Below are 20,889 nucleotides of genomic sequence, written 5' to 3' on the forward strand. Positions count from 1 at the left end.
CTAGTTGGTTTGCTTTAAAATCTACCTGCTTGTTTTTTCACAGAGTATTGACTTTTGTTATGTTTTCAATGCTTTTTTTGGAGGGGTCTCTAATCACTTTAAAAAATAAAGTACCTATCAAAAAAAAATCTCATCCTATGAAGTCTTGGGTATCTGATTCTACTGTTTGTTGACAGCTGATTTTTGCCTCTAGTGGACTGTTTCACTAAGTGTTTTGTAACTTTGAATTGTGCAGTTTTATGTGTGGGAAACGTACTGCCTGGGTTGGGTGCATGGCTCTCTAAAGAAGGTCTGTATTTGTGTTTACCTGGTACCCCAAGTGCATCAGAGACTAGCCAGAGACATATTTTCATGTTAAAATTTTAGTGTGTGTATTTTTGGACCATGAAGTTTTGATGGACCAAACAGAATTACATCCCTTGTGATATTTTTAAATCCATATCCATATTTGTACTAAAATAAATGATTTTATTGAGCTTTTGTTTATTTAATCCAGATTTGTTGAGTATGACAGGCAGTGGAAGTACAGAATTTACTAAGCCTCCATTCTTGAGAAGATGGACATGAAAACAAGAAGTTAGGTTTAGCGTGATAAATTTTTCTGGGGTATATATGAAGGGTAGGTAGCATAGAAGAACCATTAATAGTGGCTGGAGTAGGAAGAGCAAAGGGGAAGGCGTTGCCCAGGTACTGGTAAAAATGAGCCTTGTATTGCTGCTAATAAGAAAAAGTTGGTAAAAGGATAAGAGTACATGGTTGCTCTATCCTTAAGATGGCACTATAAACTCACAATTCCTATATAGAGAATACATGAAAATCACTGCAATTTATCCAAAAATTTCACTCAAGCCTTAGAATACAAACTTGAATGGCTCTTGTGTGTCCAACAGTAAGTGCTTGCACGTATTATTTGCATTTAATCTTTATAGCAACCTAAAGAAGTATAGTCAAGTATTTGCCCCATTTTGCAGGGTAGAAATAGGAGTTGGAGAGGTTGTAAGTGACTTGTCCTCAGTCACAAAGCCTATAGCGGCAGAGCCAGAATTTAAACGGAGACAGCCCGAATCCAGAAACCGTGCACTTAATCACTATAGCCTCTTTATAGTAGTCCACATGTTAAAAATGCAACCACGTTAGAAAGATCAGTTATGAAAACTTTTGATTTTTTCTCCCAGTTCTATAGTTAATTTGCACAGGAAATTATGTCCCTGCCTGGGAATAAGTCAGAGTCCATGTTGGTAAGTCTCAGTTGGTTGCTCTGTCCAGACATGGGCCAGGAGGCTGGCCCTGCCCTCCATGGTCAGATGCCCTGCCCAGGCCTCTCATAGCACCCTGCACGTGTGACCTCATGGTACTCAGCACTCCAAATTGCACTGACAGGTTTAGATCTGTTTGGCTCACTAATGCGTGAGCATCTTTGCAATTCCCATGCTTGGTATAATGGCTGGAGCGTAGATTTCTCAACAAGTCTTTGCTGAACCTTTTCATCTTCCACATTAAACCAGACCTTGCATCCCAGCCACCATTTTCTCAGTCTCCTCTTTTTTACTCCCTTCTCTACATAACTAATCTCCAACACAAACAGCAAATACGGAGCGAAGGAAACTGTGTGAAAAGGTAGTTTCCATCTGAAACACTTGTGTGTTTAGGTGAAAATCGGAATAAATGTAAACATGGGGTTTAAATGTTAAGCAGTACCTATTAGTATGCCCTCCCCCTAGGACATTTCTAAACCTGAGAAAACTCTATTGTGCTTACTACCATCCTTCCATATTTCCATCCACATGAAATATAGTTAAATGAATGGAAAGGCAACCTGGAAAAGGAAAAGAAGTATCCAAAAAGCAAATCCTGCAAAAATATCATACATGAGGAACAGTAAATTAATCTGTTCACCTTCCACATTCTCTCTTTTATTATAGGAACTTCAGCTTGTTTCTGAGCAATACTTGGCAATAATTACTTCCTACCTTTCTGCCGTATGTCAATAACCAGTTCCCAATTCTTTCCAACCCCACAATTCTCAAAGTTGGTGTCCGAAGTAGTTTTTCTGGTTTGGCAACCTTTGGGGCAATTTTGGTAGCCAACGAATCCTCTTGAATGAGAGAACTTGGGACCTTTCACTAGAGTCTGAATTAGTGGTGTGGGTGGAGTTCTCAGGAGAGTTAGGTTCCGAAGGCAGTCTTACAGGGGGGATTAGAACACAAGTTTGGCAGTGAAACAGACCCAAGTTCAAAATTAGGCCCTACACTAGCTGCTGCACTTGAACAAATTCGCTTTCCCTATTTATAATGGAAATATCAGTAGATCTACTTCATGGGTTGTTATCAGGATGATAACATGAGTGAATTCATGTAAAGCTCTGAACAATGCCTAAAAGTAGTAAGTATTCAATAAATGTTAGCTATGATTATTACTATGGATTTATGTAATCCATTAGCAAGGGGGCTGGTGAATGACTTAACTTACCACTTATTATAAACCCCTTACAATGCACTACATATTAGGTCCTAGAGAAACAATCTTCATTTCTTTTTTGTGCTGTTTTAAAAAAAGAATTTATTTATTTATTTTAGAAAGGAGAAGGAAGGGAGAGAGGGAAACATCAATGTGTGGTTGCCTTCCTAGGGACCTGGCCCACAACCCAGGCATGTGCTCTGACTGGGAATCGAACTGGACATGTTTTGCTTTGTGGGACAACACACAACCAACTGGGCCATACCAGTCAGGACTAGCTGAGTATTTTTTGTTTTCTAAGTAATGTAGTCAGGGAGGTATAATGCTTCTTACAGATTAATTTATGGTGGGAATTGAAATTCTTTAGTGGGAAATCCTCCCAACACCATCAGAAGAATGGATTTTTAGGCACACAAAGCAGTAAGAGATTATAGGCTTTGGGGTCAGAGAGACTTGACTCTGAGTTCCTTCACTTAATAGCTGTGGAATCTTAAGTTATTTTTTTTCACTCTTCTGAACCTTGGTTTCCTTATTTCTGAAAAAAGTTAATATTTCCATCTAGGAGGATGTTGAAAGGGTTCAATTCATTCATTCATCCTTCCTTCCATACATCCACCCATCCATCCATCCATCCAAGCAAATGTTTATTTATTGAGCACCTGCTATATAATCAGACATTCTTCTGGGTACTAACACTACAAAAGTAAACAAAACAAGCCAGAATTCTTATCCGTGTAACAGTTTAAATTCTAAAAAGATAAAATGGGGGCGAGGGGGACTTGAGAATGTTTATGTGAAATAAAAAACTCTGTAAAATTAATGATTCCATCAATGTGTGCAGTGCTCATGCCACTAATAAAAGACTCAAGAAGCAGTTAATTGTGGCAGAGATTCAAATTAGAATCTACATTCAGTAGTAAAGATATCCTGACAACAAAAAATAATGTAGAAATGAGTTAATTGCCTGGGAAAAGATTTTTACATTACTTTTTATTAGGTAATCTTGTAATTTCAAAAGAGCTCTTTGGGTATATAAACATGTACATACAATTTTCTAATGTGTAAATGAAAAGCAGTAGTTAATTATAGCTGATAGAATTTATATTACTCAAAATCTTACCAAAACATTTGTTATAAAAATCAATAAAATTGTTTAACACGTTTACAAAATTTTGGGGTGTGTGCACATAATTATTTTCAAGCTTGCTTTACAAAAAAAGAGTGCAGTTTCTGCCCACGTGATCACAGTGACTTTCCAAAGGCATTCAAAGGCGGAAAAAGGAAGGTAGCATTGCCTCGGAATACAGCATGAACTAATACTGACTTACCCTGGGACACGCACGCAAGATCCTTTGTTATCACATGTAGTAAAAATATCTAAAAATTAATACTCCATTTCTATGAATAAAACAGAAAGTAAGACTTTATATTCTTAGACTAACTTGTTACCATAAAAACTGCATTCATTTTGCAGATATTACTGACACCCCACATTTCTTTAAAAATATTTGTGATATTTGAAATTCAAAATGAAACCCACAGTCTTATTCTCCTCCCTATACATTCACTGAATGCAGATTTACGTGAGCACATCTCATTTTGACTGTGCCCTTTGTCTGTGCACTTGAAAGATGACTACAATGTGGTACATGTGTATTTTGAAACAGTACCAAAATTTAGATGATTTATGCAAAACCAGCAGCCTGTACTCCTAGAGACAGTTGTCACATGAAAAAAAAAAAAGCCCTGAGTCAGTATTTTTTGCAAAAGCAATGAAGAAGAGTGCTCTGAAGTTATTTTATAACTTATGAAATAGTTAAGGTTATCCAGTATTCATTTGTTTAATTTTCATTTTGATTGAAGAGGTATGGCTTTTGTTTCGTTAATCCAATTCAGGTCATTTCCTAATACTCAATCTCATTTAAATCTTCAGAATATCCTGATGATTGCTGAGTTGTATCTTCTGCTTCTGTCAGGAGACAAATAGACAATAATAGTTTTCTCTATTTTTATTGTAGAAAAATACTTAATTGGCATTCTTATGATTTAAGACTGCTTCAAAATTCCTTTTCAATTAAGCTAGTTTAATTGGGAAAAATACTGTTACCTGCACAGGGTCCTGCTTGAAACTTAACATCATCAATGGCAATATCACTTCTTATCGACATTCCCCGAATGGCTTCAAAAATTATCTGAAAGATAATGAATAAATTTGATTTAGAAATACAGTCATCCTGACAAAACAATACCCTGGTCAGGGGCGGATCCAGGCTGCAGGCATCTAGAAGCTGAGATTGTTCTCAGGGCCCCCTTTAAGAAAAAGAATACAAAATCACAAATTCAACTTGAGGTACAAAAGAGAACACTTACTTAGAATTTAAAGAAGTTCACAAGAAATTACTGGAGGCTCAGAGATTCAGGTCCCTTTCTTCTGAGATCTCTGTAGGCAATTTCCAAGAAATGTTCACCCTGAAATGCGTCGTGGGGATGACCTGATATTCCCTCCCCCGCCTAGAATATTCTACTCCCAGCATTCACAGGGTGGGCCCAGAAGCTTAAGCTTCCTTAGGCTTTCCATAAATCTACTTTTGACACTGGTGGTAGATGGAAGAATTTAATGTGACTGATGAGACCCATGTATGAACAACAAAGCATAATAATTAAATTTACCAAAAACCCCCAAACAAACCCCAATGATCATATTAAATACTATGACATCCAAGAAAGCCCAGGAAGAAGAATAAAGCAACTTTATGACTTTAGACCCTGAGAAGAAAATAATCAAATATTCAGGTTCTAGGGTAAATCAATTACATTACAATCTCCAAGGCAGCCCACTGAATACTCCAGTAAGGCTGCGGGTAGTAAAAAGTATCCAGAAGACACATTTTCTCTACTCATTTTGTAAGCAAATGACTCCCCATTGGACTAGATTGTGATTTAAAGTAAATCAAAGCATATAAAGTGGACAATTAATAAGCATATGAAACCACCTTAAAATTAATTACCCAAAGAAGCTTCAATAATAGCAGTGTGACAAAATAACGTTAATAAACATTATAAGGACACATTCCTAAATGAGGATCCAAATCATTGTCAAGAAGAGAGAAAAAGAGTCCTAAGACATCTGGATAACAGGATATATGAATGTAGTTAATAAGCATTTTGGTTTTCTGAAAAATAACAAAACCTGGTTTTCGTTCACCAAGTCTGCAATATAAAGTGTGATAGACCAATTACTGATGGCATTACATTCTTAATGGTCTGTGGTTGGGCTAAAACACTCGATTTCATAAAACCTCCTTTGAATTTCCTTAATACTTGAGCAATAACTATTTTATAGCATTATGTTTTCGCCCTTGTATTATAGATATATGTCCTATTAGTAAGCAATTGAGATTATTTAAGAATGAGATTAAAATATTATTTTTTCTGTTATTTTTTGAAATGGCTACTAAGTCATTAGGACATAAATACTTACTAAGTTTTTTAAACTGAGCTACTTAGTAAATGGAACTGTTATGTATTTATTTTGGTCCAGGGCATCAGAAAAAATTTACTGAGACAAAGGGCAGCAGGAACAAGAGAATTTGGAGACCCGGTCCTAGCTGAGTACCTGACACGTAATAATTCCCTGTAAATGTTAGGCAGTATCATAGATAAGAATGATGCACATATTTCAGTGAGCTGAGAATCTGTCTCACCCTTTCTTTCACTGGCATCAAAATATAAGAAACCAAAGAGGAAAACACCTGAGAGCAGAGGAGGAAAGGTAAGCAAAGAATCCAAAGGAAATAAAATCATTTTGTGGTTTTGATCAATAGTGAAGTCAGATTCTGCCTTCACGCTTTAATAAATTCCCCCAGGCAGGAGCATGATTAAAATTTTGCCACTTGATAATATTTCTTTCACAAGGATAATCTGATGCCTGGAATGTCATTGGGAGGCCACCCATACATTCTCCATACAGGAGGAGTCTCAAACCGCAGTACCACAGCATTCTAAAAGTCCTCCACCTGCCCGCCCCCACTGATGACGAACACACGTACCAGAATAGCAAGTGGCGAACAGGTACTTATTAAAATGAGATATCTGGCCTTATACATAAATTGAGAATAATAGCTATATCATGTCTGTCATGGTGATATGAATTAGAGACCAGAGAGGTTTGGAGGGAATATATTTTTAGAAACAATAATAATATCTTAATATTTTAGTACTTTAAAGTTTGTAAAACCCTTTCAAGTATATAATCTTATTGGGCCCTCACTTAGCTCTGGTGACGTCATCATGGCAGAAATATTACCCTATTTTGAAAATATATAAATCTCAGTGAGAATAAGATTTTTTTCCAAAGTCACCAGTGCTTGTGACATCCAGGAGACTGAGTATATTTTGGAACTTCTATGGTGGAAGGGAGTATAGAACAGTGGCTTAGTGATAAAACTTTGGAACTAGTCAGATCTGGGATCCAGTGCTCACTCTGCCACTTACCAGCTGGACGTCCAGTTTCCCCCGGCTGTAAAGAGGAGCTATAAGATCAATTGGAAGAACTTACGTGCAGCTCTTAGCACTGTAAGTGCCTGGCACACGGAAGATGGCCAGTCTGTTTGCACAGACACTGAGCTGTTTTGAGGAAATTAGTTCAGTCTCCACACAGTCATTTGGGAAACCTGAGGGAGTCACTAAATCCAGGAGAAAATTCCTCATGGCAGGTTTATATCTGTTTCATTCTAAGCCGAAGAGAATGGTTAGAAGTCTTCCTTCCAAATTGTGAGCTGTGAAATCTCTCAGGCCATTCTGTACCCTTTGAACTTGAACACCCCAAGGTACCAGCCCAGATGCCTCACTGCTCTGTGCTCAAAAAGCATTTGAGAGAACCAGTCACCCAGCAAGTCTAGTAGATGCAAGGCCCTGTACCTGAGCCCCTGGGCTTAGGTGCTGAGTCACTCATTCCCCAGAACTCAAATCCTAGAACTCCTGTGCATCAGCATCATTGTGTGTGTGTGTGGGGGGGTTGTTTAAAAAACAATACTCAGGATCCACCTGAGAGACTCAGATTCATTTAGTCTAGAACAGAAATTCTGCATCTTTAGCATGTGTGAGAACCACCAGGAGGGCCTGTTAAGACACATATTTCTGGGCCCCACCCCCAGAGTTTCTGGTCAAAAGCGCCGAGGTGGGGCCTGAGAATGTGTATTTCAGGTGAATTTGCACTTTGGGTGTCGTCGCTTGTTTCAGGACCACATTTTGAAAACATCTAAACTGGGAATGGTGCCCTTCTAGCCTAACACAATTAATCCATCACCTCCGAATGATGATCAACTATATTAGTCAGTTCCTGAGGGATCCCCTTTCCTTCTGTAAACAGACATTAAATCACTATCAAAATAATCCTTGGGACTATCTGGTATTCTTTACTGAATTTCTAGACGGTTTTATCCATGCTGAGATAATAGGGCATCCCTGGATGATGCACATCTTCCCTCTGTCATCTGTTCTTTAGCAACGCTGCACCCTGATGGCAAAGCACCCTGGCCGTCTGAGCTTCTGCTACTCCTCCCCATTTGGATCTGGAGAAAAGTCACTGTGGTTGGGAGTGGTATAAAATACAGTCCTTATTTTCATACCTCTTCCCAGGAAGATTTAGGCTTAGAGCAAGCAGCCTGTGGTTAAAGTTGAGATGTACTGGGCCAGGAGGTTTATCAGCCAGGAGCAAGGAAGAGGAGGAAGCAGGAGTTTTAGTTGAAGGTCCCATCTGAGCATTCCTCAGAGCAAGTTCGGAAACAGTCGGGTCTGCAGGTTATCTCCCCAGAGTTTTCTGAAGCTTTGGCTCATGGTGAGCAGGTGAAGTCAGTGGCTATCAGGAGGCCACTGCTGATCTCTAGACTAGCTTGGTTGTTCGGCCTTATCTATTGGAATGTAAGGAATGTAAAAGACTCATTCCTATGGCTGCACAGATTCTTTCATAATCGAGATCCAGTAGGAGGAAGGTCTTGTACAGTACATGAAAAGACCCAGGGAGAAACCCAGGATTTAGAATTACGATTCTCAGTTTTGCTCTGGCTTGGTGGCTCAGTTGATTAGAGCATAGTCCTGTAGACCAAAAGGTTTGGGTTTGATTACCCGTCAGGGCACATACCTAGGTTGTGGGTTCCATCTCTAGTCGGGTGCATATGGGAGGCAACCTATCGATGTTTCTCTCTCACACTGATGTTTCTTTTTCTCTTTGTCGCTCTCTCAAATTAATAAACGTATTAAAAAAATTCAAAAAGAAGACTTTTGTTTTTTTCTGCATGAATGCAGACAGAGTTAAACCTCTGGACCATATACTCTGATAAACAGAGGCTCATAAAACAAGCCTTTGTATGCGGGTAAAGATGAGGGAACCATGCAGCTGCAACAACTAAATAGGTAAATACCACGTTTAGAAGAAAGATTCTCTTTTAGAGATTTGCAGGACACATAGAATGTACTTGACACGCATAATGTACCAAGACAAAAATAGATACACTTCCATCACTGGGCTGCAAAAATCACTTTGTGCATAAATACCCAAAGCCATCTCTCCCGCCTAAGTTCCCATTCACTGCTCAGATTTAATCAATATAGACTAATTATGTTTACTCTCAAGCACTGCCTTTATCTATGACCCTGAAAAAGAACAAAACATTCTCTTTGGTAGCAAGAAAAATGAAGAACATCAGAAGCTTACAGGAATGCTTTCCAGGACTTGATTCTCATCTCCTTTGGCTTACCTGGTGTTGCCTCTCACAGCTGTATTCAACCTGCACTCGGAGCCAGGAAATACTCTGTTCACCTCTTCTTCTCCATAGGAGGAACTCTTCTCTGTCACCTTCTTTTTTCAAATAAACACTCAGCAGGCCAGTCCCTGCTCCATACATGTGGTAGAAAAAGGTCAGGCAGTGTTTCCCGGTGACTCCTCGCAGAGGCCCGGACAGGAGGTGTGCTTTCTGCCCGTACACCATGTGGGAGGCCTCGATGTACATGTAGTAGCCTTGGGAGCAATGCAAAACCAGGCATTGTTAGAAAGGACACAGATTATACTCTCTCCTTTCTCTTTTGAGTAGTGGTCCTGGAAACGAATTAGAGCAAATGGATGACTTGATTATAGTACTGATAAAGGATATTATCATTTTGGAGAATATGTATAATCCAAGGAGAATAAGTATGCTACAAAATTTAGACCATCAAAGTATTTTTACTTAATAACTTATAATTCAGCTTAATATACAGGAGGTAATTAGTGTATTAGTATTATGCCACTGATGTGGCAATTAACATATCAGAATTTATTCTACTAACTCATGCGCAATATTCTGGAGCTTCCAGACACGGGTTTAGGGGAGACAGCATAGATTTTGCAGTCAGGTAGATGTGGGTTCAAGTCTTCACTCTAATATTTGTTGTCTCTGTGATCCTGGTCTAATGATTATGTTCTCTGGACCTATATGCATCATTTGAAAACAAGGGTTAGTAAATACCTGTGCTACAGAGTTGTGAGTTAGATAACATGTGTGGTACATGCCCACGTGTAATGCATATTCAAATGTTAATTTCCTGTCCTGTCCTCTTTCCTGAAATTTTGTGTGACAATTCTTTGAATCTTGAAAACATGTTTATATAACATTTAATATAATTATGTATGATATTTATATATGGTATACCATGTACTATATAACACATGTTAATTATATACTGTAATACTTGATGTTTCTATTTTTCTTTCCTAATTTTAGTTTGGTTTTGAATTTGCTAGTTTCAGGCAGCAGCAGGGTTAGTCTGCAGGTGAACAGGGTAGTAGTGTGCTAGAAATGGTTTCCACGGGCTCCCAAGAGTCCAGTAGGTGACTTTGGCTGGTAGGTCTAAATGACCTCATGTTGGTAGTTTTAAATGGGTCATGATGAAAGTATTTACACCACAGAAATGGGACATTCCTACAAATCTGCCCTCCCTCCCACCAAAATAGAGCTGGTTGATGTTAATTAATTACCATCAAGTCACTGAAATAAGGCAATATATGAATAGTGATGACCGATGAAAAGTTTACATCTCTTCTACCTAAAAAATATACACAAATATTTGCATGCATTATTATTGTCTTCTTTGCCAATGCTTATTTTCTTAAATTCATGATATAAAAAATCATTTTTACATAGTGATATATCTCTTACTATTTCATGCAGGCATTAATGGACAAATTGCGGGGGAAAAGTAAGAGATTTCAAATAAAGCATGTAAACGAAGTGGTTGCTGGGTATCTTTCTTTATAGTTAAAGTTTAATCAGTTAGCTCTAGCATTTCTCAAAATGCAGTGTTTGAGATACCCTAACCAGAATCCATCAGAAGCTCCATCTATGCTCCTTCAAAACATTCCTCCTCTCCCTTTCCCCAATTTCCACAAACAGATCTGAGAAGTCCTATAGTCTATTAAAAGGGTGGGAGACAGTCTTGTCCAATTTGGTGTTATAAAATTGTGTGCACTGTGCAACTCCTCCCCCCAGTAAAGTTATCATCTGTAAAACTGGACTGTCAGAGCCCTGGGGTGTGGCCTTCATTGCAACCAATCATCCCCATGATCTGCTTTAAAACTTAGGAAAAATACTGTCCATATTTCTGGAGTGCTTACCAATCGCATCCTCAATACTAAAACCAATGGTTGGTTTTCAATTCTTGTGCTATCAGCAACATCGGACATAGTAGATCACTTCTGCCTCCTAAAGTACTTTCTTATCTTGGCTTGCAGAACAGTGCACGCTCCTGGTTTTTCTCCCATTTCACTGGTCATTCCTTTGCTAGTTAACCTTTCTTCTTGGGCCTGTTGGCCTGGGGGTGCTCCAAGATCCAGTTCCTGAACTCCTCTGCTCCCACTCACTCCTTTCATCTCATCTTGTTTCATGGCTTTAACTGCTACATTTGGAGTCATTTCTCAAATTTAAACTTCCAGGTCTTTGCTGAAATCCAGACTTGTTTATTCAAACTGTGTAATGGACATCTCCACTTACTGTCAAGTAGACGTCTCAAACCGAACATGTTCAAAACTATACACCTAACAGCTTTACCTTAAAACCTACTGTACCCTTTCTAGCTGGCCAGGCCCAAACCTGGGAGTCATGTACCACTTCTTGCCTCCTCTTACTCTCTACATCCAGGTTTCAGAATTCCTGTTGGCTCTTCCTTTAAAACATGCCTAGAATTCAGTCATTTTCCTTCTTCCCACTTTTAGTGCTTCCTCCTGGTCTGAGCCACTATCATTTCTCACCTGGATGGATGCAACGCTTCTCAAATAGTCTGCCTGCTTCTACCCTTGTTTTCTGCAATCTAACCTCAACCTCAACATTGCAGTCATAATTCTTTAACTTCATTACTTTCATTCTTTCACTGGCAAGACAATTGCTACATGAGAAGCAAGATGCGCCTTCTTAACAAAAGCTAAAACTTACACTCTTCCATTCAAAACTTTTCATTGGCTCAGCATTTCACTCAGAGTAAAAGCTGAAGGCCTGACAATGACCTTTAGGGCCCTATACTACAATCTCCTGCCCATTCTCTTACCTCTCTGCTGCCCACCACCTTCCTCTCCTACTGTCTTTCTCCTTACTCACTCTGTGATTCGTGGTCACACTGGCCTGGAGTATGGTAGGTATGCTACCATCTCAGGGCCTTTGCATGTGCTAATCCCTCTGCCTGGAATGGCTTTTCCCCCCATGAACTCAATCTCATTGTCTCACCTCCAAGTCTTTGCTCGGCTATTACCTTTTCTACTAGGCCTATTTTGACTACACTATTACAAATTACAATCCTTGTCCTTTGGCATTCCTCATTCCCAACACTCTAATTTATTATTTCCCACAGCATTTAATGGCCTCTTACCATACTATATATTTCTTATTTTTAATCCGTGTCTGTCTCCCTCCTCTAGAATACACAAAGGCAGAGATATGTCTGGGTTTACTTTGCTACTATGCCCCCAGATCCTAGAACAGTGCCTGGAACGTAGAAGATGCCCCAAAAATATCTGAATAAACAAATGAACCGATTTTTTTCCACAGCTCTAAGGCACAAGCCACACTGAACATTCGCAGAGCACATGACTCTACCAAGGCCACTCCAGTTGTGTGAGAGCCTTGGCGATGAGACATGCCCTTGACTAGGATGCTCCAAGGCAAAACCAGCACAGACCTGAGTTCTGAGAAAATTAAAATCATATCAAAGCAAGTGTTCTCAAACTGGTTCCGTACCGTCTGATATATTTTTTCACCAAACACACATAAGATAATTACTTTCATTCTTTCACTGTCAAGAAAATTGCTACGCGAGACACACTGGGGTTTTGGCACTTTCAGCAATAAAAGAAACTTTTATTGTTCTTTCCTTTAAGATTTTCGAACTTAAGCTAGGCTAGATATAAACAAGTACAGATATACATAATCCTAATAGAAGGGTATAGTTAATATAATTCCATGAAAATAAGGTCAAAGCATGAAATGACCATGGTTTACCACCCAACTACCACCCATTGTATTCTATGCAAAGTCAGTGTCACAGTGGATTGAAACCCTACTTTAATAAGTGGAACCTAATCAACAAAACAAACAAACAAATGAGCAAAATAGAACCAGAGACATGGAAATAAAGAACAAACTGACAGTGACCAGAGGGGAGGGGGGTATTGGGGGAAAAAAGGGGATGGGGCAAGTCAAGGAAAATGAATAGAGGGCCCACGGGCACGTACAACTGGGTGGGGATTGACTGGGGGGTGGGGCAGGGCAGGGGAGAGCAATGGGGGAAAAAGGTAGGACAACTATAATTGAACAATAATAAAAAAAAAATTAAAGAAACCCTATCTTAATGAATGCTTAACCTAAAAAACCATTTTCTCCAAAAATGATTCTTAGGGAAACAAAAAGAAAATCAAAGAAAAATAACTTTTGCACCTGGCTTTGGGAATCCTAAGTCAAGATAAAACATTCAGTTCGGGGAGAGAGGGGAAGGTTCCTCTGAAAGATGCTGTCATGGGGAAAATGGCAAGTAGAACCTACTGGGGCCTGAAACATAATGCTTTCCCAATGCAAAGAAAGCAATGGATCCATCATGAGTGAGAGATGCCCCAAGAGGTGTGTTTTGTCTAGTGATAACAATATGAGTCCCAGCCAGAATTGGTCTGAGGCCCTGGAGGAGACAGGAAAGCTCTATCACCTCTAGGATTACCCAACTGAATCTTTCTTTCATGAGTACTATGCACTGACCACATAGACCTAAAAACGTGAAGCATTCATCACTCTGGTGATGCTTTTACGTCATGCACCTGTGGTCTTGGGTATCTGGCTAAAGCCTTTACCTAAGGTTTCCAGTTCCAGAGATCTTTGTGTTTGGTACCATGAAGTATGAAATAAATCCCCTAAGCTGTTTGATCTGGGGATGTGCTGCTTTGGGCAGAGGGGTGACATGGGGGGAATGTAAGCACAACTGTCTTTCTGGGGCACTGACACCAGCCTACTTTTCTTGAGCAATGTTGGCTTTCCCCAAAATCCGGCAGGAATGCAGTTTCTATTTTAAGCACATATGTATGTTCCGTAAGGCAATACCAATTGAGACCAATCTAGACCAACATCTATACCTACAAATAATTGTCAGCCGATCAGAATTTGTCCTTCTGAGACACAGACCAATTATTCCTCCTGATTCCAAATATGGTTTTCTTTCTGACTTGCACATGACAGCTCCTTTCCCCAGAAAAGATCAGAGCTTCCTGGAGAGCCAGTCTGGCTCACATGTGTTTGGAAAGCAGAGAATAACCCCATGTGTTGACAAGCTTTGCCACATTATTACTCCAAATGTTGTCAGTCTCCGCAAACAAAAGCTCTGAACGGAAGCCAGAGGGCCCCAGCATCAAAACCTCAGACCAGCTCACGTGTTCCTGCACACGAGGGATTGCAGGCTGTGGAAGGGATTATTAACTGGAAAAAACAAATCACTTTCTCTCTGTGGGTCGTTGTTTAACATTCAGGATGAGGGTTCCAATGGGTCTACTGGGGGATCAGGGTCCCATCTGTTTGTTGCACAGCAACGGTGCTCTGTTGAGACACACAACATATTCGTCATCTGGAACAGTGAAGCAGTTGTCCTCCAGTCTTGCCGCCCCCTTTCTCCGGGGCGGGGAAGGAGCCCGGATGGCCCGTGCAAGGCCATGTGGAACGAACAGCTAGCTGTCCTCATTAAGCTGGGAGAGGATTCTAAACAACCAGGGGAAAAAGACATCTTTGGGAAGAACAACAGCTAAATGTGTCTCTAAAACTGCCTTTTACCATGCCTTTTAAATAACTTCTAAAGTTTGGCATAAATGAGGAGCTATTGTTTAAAGGGTATAAAGTTGCAGCTTTGGAAAATGAAAACGTTCTGCAGGGGTAGTGTAGTGGCGATGCTTGGACAACCATGTGACTGGATTCAGTGCCACTGAACTATTGTACACTTGAAAAAATTCAAATGGCCCTGGCTGGTGTGGCTCAGTGGATTGAGCGTGGGCCTGTGAACCAAAGGGTTGCCAGTTCGATTTCCAGTCGGGGCACATCCCTGGGTTCTGGGCCAGGTCCCCAGTTGGGGGCTTGTGAAAAGCAACCACACACTGATGCTTCTCTCCCTTTCTCCCTCCCTTCCACTCTGTCTAAAAATAAATAAATAAAATCTTTTAAAAAATTGAAATGGTAAATTTTATAGAAGCCTTCTCTGTGTAAGTAGGATCTGACATTATCAGAAACTAGTGTGATAAGTTACTGAAAGGTTGAAGGACACTGGAGATTTTGACAATCTGGAGGAAATCAGGTGGTTACAGACTAGTTGGCTCATTAGAGGTCTATCAACTACCAAAATGCTTAAAAGACAAGGACTTGAATTAGACTGCTGTTAAATTTCAGCTATATAACTAACACATTAAATATATAGCTTTGATTTTTCTTTTGTCTGACAGCACAATTTCATAAATAAACGTCATTTGGCGTTCTAATGTAACATTGGTATTTCTATCACACAAGAAGAGAGTATTCTTAGAAATAAAGGGCTTCTTAGCCATTTACTGCCTTTACTTAGTAGCATGTTGGAAGAGCATTTAATTGCCAGAAATCCAGAAGATGCACTGAAACACTAGGCAGAAAAGAAACTGATGATGTCTCTTTCTCTAGAAATTGTTAAAAATAAAATAACAAAGAGCTGCTTTTCCAGGATGTAGTTGGGGCAGCAGAAAGGGAAGACTTGACTTTTAATCTGTTTACTGGTGAACTCAGTGAGCTAGAAAATACTACATAGAAGTTATTTCTTACTAACCTGGGTAGTTATCTGTTAATTTATGTATTCTACTATCTTTTGGCAGCAAAATTTCTGTTAACTCCAGGGCAAGTAAAACACTTGTTTAAAAAAAATCGTGACAGCATGATTTATTAACATTAATTAACAAATAAATGTTAATAAAATTGCAATAGCAAATAAAACCCTGGGAAATTTCTTAAGACTTGTCTTTATGTCTTGTCAAGAAATAGCAACTGTGTCAGGAAACTTACTGATTCTGCCGGGATAGCGCTGCTCAAGCAGGTCGTGGCGGGAAGCAGAGAGACAAATCCCAGGGACTCCCGCCCATCTCGGTGCAAGTTGGGGTCCATCTGTCACAAATGCTTTTATGATTTTTTTAAATAAGAAACCAAATGATGGGGCTGGAAATTTTTTTTATCTTTGTTGCTGTTCTACTAGAATGACATGTTCAACTAGATGACTGATGAAACATTGGAAATGTTTCCCAAAGTTTAGTCACACAGATACCAGGTTCATGCCATTATTTTTGTCTACCCTCTTTCTACCTACGCTATCATTCACTTAACAATTTTCTTTATGTAGATTCTGTTTTTATTATTTAAATACATTTATTCAAATAGGAAACTTATTAACATGAAAACAGAAAAAACTATAAACATGAAATAATTGTTTTGATGTATTGATTATATATTTTTCTTTTAGATGGATATTACTGTCAAATTTTTTAAAGTGTTTGTTCATCTACCCAGTGGTAGTTTGGAAAACATTGGTTTAAGGTCTACGAAACTGCTAAGTCATTTTACTTGCAGTGATAGACCATGATTTTCTATTTTTAAAAGCAGAAGTAGCACAGAACAATGAGTCCAAGAAAGTACCACAAAGATGAATATGATATTTTATAAAAGACTTACTAATTGTAAAACTAGTAGTACCACTCATGTCAATGGAGCTTATATAGTATCAAGCCTTTTCGCAAATATAATCTCAGTTAAGCATCACAGCAACCCTAAGAGATTAGCAGGACACCCACTGTTGCCTTTATTTTACATCTGAGGAAACCAAAGCTCAGGAAAGTTACATGACCGTGTTCCGGTTATGCAGGCAACAAGTGGCAGAGTCAGCTCACTCTTCATCCATTTGTCTTTCCACTAGACCACACCATGCTACCCCGTAGAATTCAGAAGGTTTATTGCACCTCCAGTTAGTGAGTCAGCAACCACAGTTCCCTTGGTATTGGTACATATGATGATGTGCTCATTTTGATAGACACATAATAAACTGTTATATCTACATGGTGGCTTTTCTGAGCCTCTCTTTTTATTTAATGGGTCTGTATTTACTGACCATCTAATGCAACTGTCTATAAAACAACTTTGAATGTCTTTCCTCTTTCTATTTTCTTCTTGCATATGTTTTAAAAGTATAAATTGATAGGCTTTAAGGATGGGTAGTGAAAAGGTAGAATGCAGTCTACAAGTACAGGTACATCCTTGAAAGTCCCAGAATGCGTTCCAAAAGCGTTCTATTAACACCAACACCAAATAAACACCCTCCAGTCATCACAGAGAAAGATACCGTGTTGCTGGTCCAAGTTTGAACCTATCACTTTACTAATGTATAGGATAGGAAGTTCTGCTATTTTTGTATGCTGCCATTATTTTACTGCTTGTATTTGAAAAAGAGACATAGGAAAGATTCAGGACTAAATGCAAAAACAGCATTAAATCAACAAAGCAGAAAATAGAAGATCCCTTTTTTGGATGTAATTTCATTATTGTTTAAATTGTACATCTAATCACAGACAAGTATGCTGTCACTATCCCAGGATCCACGCAGAGAAAAAAACTCCCTTGAATGAGTTTCAGTGTTTTAATATTTAAAATGTGTATGAGCTTTAGCTGATTTGTATAATCCTGTCTCTCTGCAGCATCCTATAAATCTATGAACTATTAGTAATTTGTTGAGTCAATTAAAATTTTCTTATTATTTTAGACTATATTCCCTGTTGAGGAGAAATTCCAGTGAAATTCATCTAAGCAACATTAAATTTACTATATAAATCATTTCAAAAAATATGAGGTTATTGTCAAGCGGTTCCCATGATAATTAAATAAAAAAGACATTTGCAGTACTTTACTACTATGATAGTTGTCCCCAATATTTATTACCCAAGATTGAGAGTTATAAAGAGAAAGAAGGAGAAAATGTATAGTCTCTCAGGCAGTTTACAGCCAAAGGCAATACACATGTAAATATTAGTATTCTCCTTATATTACCCCTCGCCAAAGAATATAACACCATACAATAACATAATCTCAGATACAGCAAGAACTTGGGTAGAATAGCTAGAAATATCAACAAAAGAATGCAGTTGAAAGAAGCCAGAAGCACAAAGATTTCATACAAAACACCGTGAATGGTTGGTTCAGTACAGAATAAAAGAGTAAATGCTTTCAAATTTTGAGTGCTGTATAATAATCATGTTCTTAAATACATGATACTAAAAAATGTAATACCAGAGACATCTCCTTCTGGTTATGCTGAGTAATCTGTAGCAGACCTATATTTCTGCTGAGAAAAATTAGAAAAAAGTAAAATATATACATAAAACAGTACCTGTTTTGAAGCTATAAGAGAGCTTATATGACATGAAAGGACATGAGAGGCCAAGGTCCCGGGGGAAAAGGAAGGTCAGCGATGTGAGCTCAACATTCCTCAAGCTACTTTTCACCTTGGGGAATTTGCCCACTTAGTTCAGAAGCTAAGCAGAGAGCAGCTAATAAGAGGCAGAGACCCAACAGATCTTCTTGGGTTGGGAAGACAGTAACTGAAGTTCAGGGCTGCCCAAGCAGTCAGGGCTTGAGAGCCAAGTTTTGTGAGGAAAAAAAGGCAAAGAAAAGTGGCCCCATTACTTGGCAATCCTCTGTTGAGGCATGTTCTGAATTCTTAAGCTTCAGAGGGCAAGGGGCAAGAAAACAAATGCAAAATAAGAGTTTCAGCAATCTCATCAGCTAAAGAGACAAACATTGAAGTTGAGGACATACTAAAGAGATGGTCTCCTAATTAAACCAGAGGTCAATCCAGCAAACAGAACAGCAACACCACCTCAGGTTAGTCAGTTCTGAGTGGACTAAGGTGACCTGCTTTACTCGGGTTGGCTATTTAAGAATAGGTTGAATGCTTTCTGGAGGAAAAAACATCACCGAGAATTCCATAATTTTTTATTCACAATGTCCAGTACTCAATCAAAATACCATATATTTCAAGAAACAGAGCCAAAGTGGGAAAAACAGCAATAGCAACAGAACCACATGTGACAAATATATGCAGTTATCACTTAAGGACTGTAAAATAACTATGATTAATAATTTAATATGATGAGCATTTAATAACATGTTCAAAAAATAGATGGCAAGATGGAGAATTTCACCAGTGAACTTGAATCTTTTAAAAAGTAACAAATCAGGGGAGGGGAGTTTTTGGAATGGCAGGGTCAGGACCTCTGAAAATCTCTTTTTCTGTAAAAGCTGTGAGAACACTGGCAAAGAAAAAATAGTCAAAGCAACTCTTTTGGGACTCTGGAAATTAACTAAAGGCATGTACAACATAGGAGTGTTTATTCAAGAAAAATGAATAAATCTTGCTAAGAATAGCTAGCTTTTAACTTGTTTAATCCCATATTTACCTCTTCTACTCCAAGAATGACTTGAAAACCAAGAGCTTTACAACTAAGGTATCTGTGAAAAGCAGTAGCCTACAGCCACTGTTAAGGGGAAGAACAGGTATACACCACGCCAATAACCTACGCAAGAAAATTGTCATTATTTGACCTGTTTGGCAGCTCACTAAGAATCTCCATTCTCAAGGCTTATCTTCATTTAACCCGACTGCAGTAAACTGTACTCTGTATGAATAGCCTTATCTCCAGGGCACGTGTTAAAAATAATCAGTTAAACAATTGTTTAATATTGCAACTGCCTGAGGTAATATGAACAATTGAAGTGGACCAAAATTTTTTAAAGAAAATAAATTAGAGAATGGGATGTCTGTGTGGGGCTTCGCAAAGCTCCAAAATATTCTTGGCAGTCTAGAAAACCATCCACCTGGGCAGAGCTGTGCACACACCCAGGAGAGAACTGAGAAGGTCCCAAAGGTCAGCCCACCTCTGGCTGACTTTGAGGCTCTGCACAAACAAGAAGTGAAGACTCAGACAGAGTTGTAAACTGCCTGCTGGACCATTGAAAACACGTCCCAACACACAGAGCACCTTTGCAAAGGCTACAAGACATATTGGTTCAGGGTATCTAAGGAAAATCTCTCTTCATCATTAGTTGACGATTAAGCTAACTGAACATATTCTTCAATGGCCACACACAACAAATTATTCAGACTCTATATAATTAATCCAGGAAAGTCCCTAAACAAGCAAACAGTAACAATAACAACAACAACACAATAAAAAGCAGCAATGAAAAAATCCTGGGGTGGAACTGCCACATTATATTATTTTAAATGTTCAGTTTTCAACAAAAATTATAAAACATACAAAGAACTAGGAAATTATGGTCAATACACAGGGAGGGGAAAGCCATCATAGAAACTCTAAGGAAGCCCAGACATTGAACTTAAAGACTTTAAGCCAACTACTATACATTTGTTCAAAGAATTAAAAGAAATAAGGTCTATACTATTAAAGGAAAGTATGAAAAAGATATATCACCAAATAGAGGGTATCATTAAAAAGAGACGTTTTTTTAAAAAAGTAACTGAAATGAAATATTCACATAAGAGGCTCAGTGGCAGAATGGAACTAACAGATGAAAGAATCAGTAAACTTGAAGGCGGGTCAACTGAAATAATCTAATCTGAGGGAAAAAGAATAAGGAATGAAAAATGAATTGAGCCTCCAAAGCCAGGGGGACAGCATCAAGTGTACCAACATATAAATGCATACTGGGAGATCCAGAAGGCAAGAGAGAGAAAAATGCATAAAAAGAATATTTTAAAAAATAATGGCCAAATCTATTTCAAACATGATTTTTAAAAAATGTTACTCTATACACACAAGAAGGTCAAACAATTCCAAGTAGGATAAACTCAAGGAGATTC

The 20,889-nt window shown here is 38.6% G+C and overlaps 1 protein-coding gene and 1 long non-coding RNA gene across 4 annotated transcripts in view; one reads left to right on the forward strand and one right to left on the reverse strand.

Moving 5' to 3' along the window:
• LOC139440918 (uncharacterized) overlaps window positions 1-20,889 on the forward strand; it is a 52,937-nt gene that overhangs the window by 12,517 nt on the left and 19,531 nt on the right. The gene's annotated exons all lie outside the window — the stretch shown is intronic.
• Window positions 3,429-20,889, reverse strand: part of MAMDC2 (MAM domain containing 2) — a 125,723-nt gene continuing 108,262 nt past the window's right edge. For 2 of the 3 annotated variants that reach the window (XM_024555239.3, XM_045191264.2), the window contains exons 12-14: window positions 9,216-9,475; window positions 4,565-4,649; window positions 3,429-4,426 (exon numbers count right to left, since the gene is read on the reverse strand). In XM_024555239.3, the coding sequence (XP_024411007.2) occupies window positions 4,362-4,426; window positions 4,565-4,649; window positions 9,216-9,475 (410 nt within the window). In that variant the 3' untranslated portion in view covers window positions 3,429-4,361. Of the gene's footprint in view, window positions 4,427-4,564; window positions 4,650-9,215; window positions 9,476-20,889 lie in introns of those variants that run through there. The other variant, XM_024555247.3, reaches the window with a different exon arrangement.

Source organism: Desmodus rotundus, chromosome 1 (assembly GCF_022682495.2).
Source record: "Desmodus rotundus isolate HL8 chromosome 1, HLdesRot8A.1, whole genome shotgun sequence".
Classification (NCBI taxonomy): domain Eukaryota; kingdom Metazoa; phylum Chordata; class Mammalia; order Chiroptera; family Phyllostomidae; genus Desmodus; species Desmodus rotundus.